The following is a 10,301-nucleotide window of genomic DNA, read 5'->3' on the forward strand; positions in this document are numbered from 1 at the left end:
TGGAAAAAAAAATTAATTCGAATAAAAAATATTTGGACGTTACAGAGTGTGTATAGGATCTGATACGGAAAATGGTATCAACTGCTCTGATGCCAATTGTTAGGTCCAGATACGATTGTAGAAGGGGGGGGGGGGGTTGAATACAATCGTCACAAAATAATCGCGGCGGAATAATCTGATTGGAGTTTAACTTGTTAATCAGATTTTAATTAATTAATATAACAATTTTTAAGTCGTTATATAATTAATATGGTTCGTTTTAATGTCCACTAGTTCGTAGAATAAATTTGACAGCAAGTATTCTAACTTAGCGGATTAAAACAACCGAGTGATTAAAGCACAGAAAACTGTGGATATAACGAATAACAAGTTACTAACAACTTGAAAGTTTTACAAAGCTTTGAACATTTTCAAATGAAGGAGGTGAGGCCATATTTATAGGCAACACCTTGAACTTGTATGACAAACCTTGGTATGACAATGCTACAAAGATCAGTATGACAATCAGAGCTAATGTCATGCTATAATTGGATCAGTATGACAAACTGAAGCATTGTCATACTATACAAATCTCGGTATGACAAACAGGATAATGTCATGCCAAGTGATAAATGGAACCTTCCAGGTGCGGTATGACAATCTATATGATTGTCATACCGTGCCCAAAATCAATATAAATTGATTTTTCTTTAATATAATTAATTCAATAATTATTCACTTAATTATATTAATCATATAAATTCATAAATTAAATTAATTCAAGTGTGAATCAATTTAATAAATAAATTACATAACTTATATAATTATTTTGAGATGTGAATAAATTAAAAGAATAATTATATTGAGCACATTCTTCAGCAGCAGGTCTTCTGACTTCCTTTAAAAGATCTGATTCTTTGTCTTGATTGAACGACCACCTATTGTTGATGCAGAATATTTAATCGGAGTAGCTGACACACAAATGTACTGTCTGGTTCATCTGTATCTAGCTGAATCAAATATTCTTTATCAATTAAACATTTGAGAAGTGGCTTGTTTGTCGAGACTTTGTCTTCGTAGTTCTTCTTCATAAGTAGAAATAGTTTGAAATCTTCTGAATAAATAAAGTATTAAAACTTTATACCTTCTGGACTTCTGGACGTGCTACAAATATTATTTGTACACTGAGGCTTGAACATATTAATGAACTTCTTTCAGTGGTGTGCAGCAGCATCCTGAAATTCTTCAGACATATGATTTTAATAAATCACTTGACGTTCTTCGTACGGATTCCTTCAGTAGAGCTTGCTAATTTACTTTCTTTCTTATCAGAGTTGAGTTAATACTCTTAAATACAAATAGGCTTAACATATGCCTTTCAAGTAGTACTGTTGTTCTTGTTTATAAATCCATGTAAAACAAACCACACAATAATGTATAAAACTTGTACTTAAGAAAGCTAGACATCACAGAAATAGCAAGGTTTTTCTTGTCCAAAACTTCAAGTAAAACAAACCTCCTAACAATAGATTAAACTTCAAATTGCGTATGAATTAAAATTCCTTCTTAGGATTATAGTCCTCGTCCTCATCAATCTCAATATCAAACCAACAGTCCTTTTCATCTTCTCCTGAAATAAGTAATCAAAGTAATTAATCAATCAGTTGAACTTGAATTCATAATTATTAGAGTAATTTTGGCTCCAGTGAACTTACTCCCAATGTTATCGAACCAGCTTCCATCAGTCTTTTTTTCACCATCCATTTCCTGCGTGTACATTAACACGATCATAGACTACTCCAATAGATAACATACTCTAACTACTTATGTAGAGGCAGTGGACCTAATTATTTGATCTAGAGGTAATTCTCTTAATACATTAACTATACATCAAATGTATGATTAAAAGATGGTGTAAAATGATTCACAGTTTTTTTTTGAGATAAAGTGAAACTACAATACATACATGTAAATTCATAGCTGGGGTGTTTCCAAAATGATTTGCCCCAGATGAAATGGCCATACTTGGATCTTCATGGTTATTTCCTAGCTGAATAGGTATTTTTAAAGACAAATTAATTAACTGAAAATAACACTACTTGAAAAAAACAAAGCATATATATAGAAGCTATGTTATGCATCAAACCTGAGTTAATTGATCAGTGTTGATGTTGTTTCCATAAAAGATATAATTGCTGTTCTTGTCACCCACATTGATTGATTGTTTAGATTGGAAGTTTTCCCAAAAGTGAGAAAAGCTGGAAGGCGTAACATTGTTTGTAGAAGAAAACATAATATTGTTAGCTCCTCCATGTGCTCCACTATTTCCAGTATTGTTGTCATTCTCATCAGCAAGAGTATTCTGATCAGAATAGTCCATCTGATTGGTCGTATAACTCAGATTCTTGATTAAATTAGAAGTGTTGTTTCTAATAAGACTACCCATGTATTCATTCTGAGCTTTTGGTAAAGTGGCATTTCCAAGCACCCTTGAAGCTACATTTGTAGATGAATCATTAATTTGCATCAAAGTTGCATTATTACTTCTGCTTGAGGACCCGTCTACACAATGACATAACAAAGTTATTTAAGTAAAATAAAATAGTTCCCTATTAAATTCTAAACCACTACCAGTTATGAAATTTATTTACATACCGCCTATGGTAAATGGTGGCAACCGTCCAAATGATGACTTAGATCCATTAGGAGTTCGAGTGTTTTCATGCTTCGTTGGTCGTAAAAGATTGTCGGATGCCAACGTCCTTTTTTGCTTCCCATTTATGAGTTGCTTAAGCAATATTAAGTCTGGATTTCCAGATGCAAATCTTGAGTGATAATCAGGATCTATCCAACGGGAAAATTCAATTCTTTTCTTCCCATCCAACACGCTTTGGAGGAACCTCTGATATTTCTACAATTATATTATAGTCAACATTAAGAATATGTATGTATGTATGTATGTATGTATGTATGTATACACACACACAATGATTACTCGCAAGAAGGCTTCTGTTTGTTTTTCATATTGATAGTGCATTTCTTTGTCTTGAAGACACATAAAATCATGTATATAACTGATTTAACTTAAGAAATGTGTTCATTGAGGCATTATATATATATATATATATATATATATATAGAGAGAGAGAGAGAGAGAGAGAGAGAGGTACAATCACATAAAAATGTTGTATTATTTAGAAACCTGCAAGTGACTCGCTACATGTCTTCTGGTTAGTCCCTCGACATTCATGACCTCCAAAATGTTTGTTGGGACAGCTCCTGCATAAAAGTTGGTTTATAAAGTGAGTTATCTCCACTTGTCCCCTCATGAACCTTTTTTTACAGGGATACCTCCCTAAAATCATCTTTTTAAAATATAAAAATCATGCCCTGTATATAAAAAATTGTGATTGCAACTAGAATTAGGATTCTGAGACTTTACTATGATAACCAATAAGTAAGATAGCTTCCACGAAACGGCTGTGGAGGTCCCAAGTCCAAACAAGTCTCGTATTTTTCCCTGTGTTGAAAACCAACAAGTATATAACAACTCTAACTTGCAGGTTCTTACCAGTTGTATTATCGAGATGAGTACTTTCAGAAGCTAGAGAAAAAAACACATATAGAGATATATTATAGTTACCATTGTGACTATCAACCATTGTCACACTTTCTTGAGAGCTTCCACTAATTTGACTAGGTGGAGCTGAGATAATATTCTTGGTTCTCTTCCACCACTTAGCAAATTGCCATATGTCTTTCAAGTCATCGGCCATTACAGGCTTCACTAAGAAGCGTTGAGCCCCGTTCTTGAGTCCATTGCACATAACTTCTGCTCTAGTATCTGCTGATATCACTGCTCCAGATAAGTTCAATTTTAGTTAGTACATAGACTATTAACTTAATTCAATGTTTATATATGAATGTTGACACATAAGAGTGTAATATAGCTATGTATACATACAGGGACTTACAGATAACAGGAAGACTAAATTCTTGAATTATGCATCGTTGAAGTTCGAAACCGTTCATATCTGGCATATGCACGTCTGTTAGAACCAGGTCGAAAGATTTGTTCCCAAGCATGCTTAGAGCCTCATTTGCGTTCTTCACAATCGTCACTGAAATTTATAATACCCAAAACAATTAGTGTACATATAATATCAACAAACAGGATCATGTAATTTTTACATTTAAAATACTTGGTGCATAAACTGTTGTATGGGGAAAAAATTGAAAATTAGAAAGTTATCATTACATTTCACAGATTATATTATATAATAACTAGGATTATACACACATCTTGTATTTAACAAGGTTTACCTTGGACATATACTAAGAGTCGTGAGGGAGATAGCATCACAACAAAAGACGCAATTGGTCATTACACAAATTCAACTTTAACAAGATCTTAACAAAATATTGCAGAAATTCAATTTAACTCTTGGAAGAGTAAGTATATCAAATTTACTGGTTTGTAAACATCTACATATGTGTCGATAAAAACATAGTTACCAAACATCGAACAACAAATTACTAAAAAATTACGATAACATTTCTCTCAGCCAAGCTAATAATCTTCCACAAACGTATTGGTTTTATAAAATCAATATAGAATATCACACAAAAATCATACAGTTAAAAATTTCATATATGATTGGCCGAAGAAAATAAGATTTGCATAATTTACCTTGATAATTCCATTTTTTCAGGCATGCTTTCATTATAAATAGACATGTTCTGTCATCGTCGACGGCTAGAACACTGTACATTTTATCACCCTGATATTAGCAACTCTTACCAACTCAACAAATTTCTTGTCTCTCCGTACATAAATATATAATCAATAAGTACATATATTCATCAAATCTTTTTTGCTTTTTCAATGAATCTGTGATTCAGATTTTTTCCTTATTTTCTATATGTATATCATTATATATATTCATTAGTTGATCATCATATATCTCATATTACTAGAAAATATATTATTATCAATACTCAAGAAACATAAAAAATACCCCACAATTATTTTTACTTTTTTTAAGATTTCACATATCAGTCTCTTATTCATCATATCTCTCTGACTACGGAATATTCAAATACATGATTTTAAAGACCAAAGATTTATCGACAATGGAATCTTTGACTAGATAAAAGTATTCACAAGATACTACTTTACCTCAATTTGAAATTACTAAATTGGTGTACTTGTTGATTAAGTTGCAAAACATATTTTCACTTTGTCGAATGTCTAAAAATATTGTAGAATAAAAAAGTTGAAATTATAACTATTAGATTATGTTTTATCCGATTTTGAAGAATGGGGCTCCAAGTTTACTTAAAGGTAGACTCCATATAATTTTTCTCTCTAAGTATATAATTTAAAATTATTATTGATGTTGCTGGATACAATCGTCAAGTTAGGGTGTTAAAATTTTACTTACCCAAAACTTAAAATATAATTTGTGTGTATGGTGTGGTAAACATTTACCAAATAAACTCAGTCGAACTCTTGTTATCTTAAAAAACCCAAACTTGATCCGATATATTATAATTTATAATATATAACTATTTTGATATATAAACACATACACACTTATTTTCTTTGGCAAGGTTTAAAACTTCAACATCCGTAAAGAGAGCAAATCATAAGAGATATCATTAAGCAAAAAATTTATTAGTATATCTAAAATATATACAATAATAAGTACTAATTTTTTGTTTGGTCACATATTTTTGATCCCAAATCACCTTTTTCTCCATTTTAAAAAAATAAAGATAAATAATTATGTAAACAATATTTCATCTTTGGTATAATGTATTCTACTTGAAAATAAACTCAAATCATCATGTAACTCTTCTTAACTCCAACTCTAATGTATTTTACTCATATACAAACACGAATCATGTATCTTTTTTTAATTATAACATTATATATTTCAAAACAATATGAAGTCTATACAATATAAATAATATATTCTTCCTTACAAAAGAAAAATATGAAAAATATGATTTGAAATTAATTAAAAAACACTTTATCACATATTAATATTAGATAAATATTTATTGATAGATAATAAAAATATTTATAATTTATACCATCCGTTTACAATATAAAAAAATAATATAAAAATTGAATTTATAAGAGAAAATATAATCAAACGGTTCATATGATTTAATCAAATTTCAATTCATTATCATAGAATTGTCTATTCAAAAAAGTTATTGCATCCCCAATACTTAATAAATAATAAAATAATACTAAAAATTAAATTACAAATAATAAATTTCAAATTATATAATCGGTCGTGCTTCGCACAGCTTTAAGGCTACTATATAATAAACATAAGGAGGATTTTGGTTGTATGGTCCTGTTATTACCAAAAATTTATCATCCGTTGGATCATATACATGCAAATAAGCACCGTTCGATTAGAAAAAAAATAATTCTATCCAATAAGGCAACTGATCTCTACTTTCATATTTATGATTACTTTTCTTAATCCAAAACAAATTCTGTTTTTTACATGTTTATGATTTCTTTTATAATTCAACATAAATTTATTAGCTGCCAATTTTAATTCTAAAAATATATAAATCCCACAGTTACAAAATCACTTTTATCTAATATTTTCTTTAAACAACATACTAAACAAAATAATAATATGCACAATATTAAACTTAATAAGCCGGATTTAATCTCTACATAATAAATAGTTAATATCATAAAAAAATTATTCAAAATTTTGAAAAGAAAATAATAACTAGACAATATCACAATATTATTTTAATGAAAAAATTTCAAAACATAATCAAATTTGGTAAAAAAGAAATTATTATAACTTGACTGACGCAAAAGATGGGATTCTAACTTGACCAAACGGGAAAACATATAAGGATAATATCGACCTTAAAGACGGAATTTCAGTTTAACAAGTGTAATAGCGGATGTAGTAAACGAACACAAGCACTTTTTCTTAGTACAAAACAAATTTTTTATTCTACTAACATGTTTATGATTCATTTTCTTTACACAAAACAAATTATGAATACCAATTTTATTTCTAAAACCATATAGACATTTTGAAAATAAATATATTACATTAGATATCATAGTTTTAACATTCAACACATTCATAAATATAATCTCATAGAAATTGACAGACACATATATATAACCTGTCATATGAATACATATCAACAAAAAAACATTAAAAGAAAGACGTGAAAAATATCGTAATTGGAGGTGATATTATATATAAAACCATCTTATACAAATACAAATCAACCAAAAATATTATACAACAGAATTTTCAACATCATCAGGCTCATCAACTTTCTTCCTCATCACTGTAAAAATCATTATATATAATTCTGTTAATACCAAAATATGAATATGTCAAAGAAATATAAACAAACATATGATATTTGATGAAGAATATGTCAAAGATATACAAGATGATCAACAAATAAATGATCGTAAAAAATGATGTCGCAAATAATACAATAATGCTACTAAACAAGGAAAAATTCAAAAATAAGACATGACCAAAGGACCTGACATGATTTTAGTACTGCACAAGTAATTCTGACTTATAAAAAAATATTGTTTCATATTTTATTATGATTTATTATTAATAAATATTTTTTTCTTCATTCTAAATACATTAAATATAAAAATTGATAAAATAATTAAAAAATCCCGTGCATTGCACGGGTTATAAGAGTAATATATAAATTCACATCACACAATTTTATACATACGTGATATATTTATCATTTAGATAATTTTATTCATGTATATTATAAAAAATTATTTTATATTTCATTAGTTTATAAATAAATTTTTTTTTATAAAAGTAATTCAAATTAATTTTAGTAATTTATTAGTCAAAACAACTCGTCATTAGGTTGACAAGTTACGCTGTAAGTGTGAGATGCATACTCTAAGGAAGTACGATTTACAAAGTTGGGTCATATCCTACTAAACAGTCCATAGTAGATTTCGATAAAATTTCAATATGAACATACATAGATAGGCGAATTAACATCCTTGTAAAAGTAAATGAATCATCAAGATTATATAACTTAAGAAATCTTTTGTAGTCAAAAAGAAAATATATATGTGGATGTAAAGAAAACTTACAGCAGCTTCAAATGCTGCTCGATATTCCTCATTGCAAGAAAATTGATCAATTGAAAATTCGCCGCTAATATTATCCAACATTGCTTGTTTTAGGATCTTGATTGTCTCCTTTGATGACACGATATTTCCATCTTTGATCATGTTCCCGATAGAAGATGGCATGGATTTCTAAAGTATCATATGAATATAATCAAGTTACAATGTAACTAACAGTCTTCCTGTCTATGATGAGTAAATTAATGTTCTGTTCCAAAAACAACTATCACTGAAATCGAATTTATACCGTACTGTATATATCAGTTAACATTGATTAGTACATTCCACGTTAAAAATGTTTCAGATTCTGATTACGTATAATTAGGTTAACGGTACTGGAATCTACTAACATTTCATACTAAATCGGTGGACAAATTGTAGTCCTTGAATCAACTTGTACTTTAATCTTCACTGAGGCCTGAACATATTCTTGAACTTTTTTCAATGATTCTGTTATTGTTTCGTTTTACTTGATTGTCTGATTTTGTATATACCGATTTAGGTATTGTTATAGCGTTGAGTTATCATTATTACAATCTATATTACGTTACATTATACCTTACTTTTTAGCAAGGTTGTAAAAATCGGAACTCGGTCCAACTCGGTTTGGTTTCGGAAAAATGAGTACTCGGAACTCGGGAGAGTACTCGGAATGAGTTATCGGATTACTAATCGGGTATTTTTTTTAATTATTTTTTTCTCATATATGGTTATATACTGATTAATAATAAAACTATATGATAATATTAATATTTTAATAACACACTTGAAATAATGAAGTTCAAATAAAAGTTACTTGTTTAATAGTTTTTGACATAATAATCATTCACGGGTTTTAATGATAAAACACACATACTTTTTAATTAATGTCAATATTTTATAAAGAAAGACCAAAACATATATAAATTTACGTTTATTCTCTTTTAAAATAATTTTCAAATAAAACAATAAAAAATTGATAAGTCAAACTCGGATTTGACCTCGAGTACTCGGAGTCAAACCGAGTTTTGACCGATTTTTTTATAAATCGGTTTTGAACCCGATTACTCGGAACTCGGATCGGACGAGGGGTTAAAAACGAGTACTCGGAATGAGTACTCGGCTGACTCGGCGATTTTTAGAACACTGCTTTTTAGCAACTTGTAGACATGAGAATTTACATCATATGAAAATTTTGTATTTGGATTTACATTCGTATCCTGTAAGATATACAAACATGAAGAAAGACACCTCCATTTCATTTTATGTTTCAGTTTACCTTTTAAATATAGGGCATTATACAAAATACACTACATAATTAATCAAACAAAAAAATAATTCATAAATTATTTACGATAAATTATTTGATATTAATAGCAGAATTCTGTAGGATAATGATGTGCTAGAAATAATAAATTTAAATCGCAAGCGCACGATCACCGTTTTAATATTTAAGATTCGTCCACAGAGATTAAAATAATTTTCGCAAACCTTTAATTCTAAACTAGGCGAATTAGAACGATTTTTGTGAAGAGGGGTTTTTACTAAGATTTAATCTAAATTGTCTAGTCTAAAAACAAGATTAATCAAATTAATTAACACTAAATAAATTCAACTCTTTAGTTAAGCTAATTAAACCTCTCGAAAGAAAACAAGAATAGCTTAGAATATTTTGAAAAACTATCGAATAAAAAAAATATTCAAAGGCAATGCAACAAAATTAACTCTAACACTACATCTATTATATATATAATACAGCAACCATGAGTAATTTAATTCAAAACGACCAATTTACCCTTTGCTCATTATACAATATTTATATATATAAAGGTTATTATTGACTTTTAACACTAACATATTTATTAGACATTAATATCTAATCATTGTAAATTAATTCGATATGACTAATATACCTTTTGCTTAATACACATATTTTAATATATATAAAGGTTATTATTGACTTTTAATAGTAACGCATTTATTATACATTAATGTCTGAGCAATGTATTTATTATACATTAATGTCTAAGCATTTATATACATTAATTATAACATGATCATTATTTGAAATTATTTTAATATTATACATACAAATAATATATTTCTAATCATTTTTAAAATTTTAAATTTTCCCCACAAATTTTGTAAATTTTAATATTCT

At 28.3% G+C, this 10,301-nt stretch overlaps 1 protein-coding gene across 1 annotated transcript; it reads right to left on the minus strand.

The window, feature by feature from the left end:
• Nucleotides 1-856: 856 nt before the first annotated feature.
• On the minus strand, nt 857-9,890 carry LOC108217989 (two-component response regulator ORR24). Its single transcript, XM_017390907.2, has 10 exons — nt 8,126-9,890; nt 3,954-4,100; nt 3,623-3,835; nt 3,422-3,499; nt 3,182-3,258; nt 2,635-2,890; nt 2,126-2,541; nt 1,946-2,029; nt 1,695-1,746; nt 857-1,609 (listed from the first exon to the last, which is right to left on the minus strand). Exons 2-10 carry the CDS (start codon nt 4,063-4,065, stop codon nt 1,533-1,535), a joined length of 1,365 nt encoding a protein of 454 aa, XP_017246396.1. The 5' UTR covers nt 4,066-4,100; nt 8,126-9,890; the 3' UTR covers nt 857-1,532.
• Between the last annotated feature and the right edge of the window lie 411 nt (nt 9,891-10,301).

Source organism: Daucus carota, chromosome 4 (genome assembly GCF_001625215.2).
Source record: "Daucus carota subsp. sativus chromosome 4, DH1 v3.0, whole genome shotgun sequence".
Taxonomy (NCBI): Eukaryota; Viridiplantae; Streptophyta; class Magnoliopsida; order Apiales; family Apiaceae; genus Daucus; species Daucus carota.

Bases quoted from the DNA above. Each gene is read 5' to 3' on its own strand.
- LOC108217989 (XM_017390907.2), bottom strand. From the start codon at position 4,065: ATGCTTGGGAACAAATCTTTCGACCTGGTTCTAACAGACGTGCATATG. The intron at 2,891-3,181 runs GTTTCTAAATAA...ATATAATTGTAG, and splicing joins ATGTAGCGAGTCACTTGCAG to AAATATCAGAGGTTCCTCCA. The intron at 1,747-1,945 runs GTATGTATTGTA...ATGTACACGCAG, and splicing joins CCCCAGCTATGAATTTACAT to GAAATGGATGGTGAAAAAAA.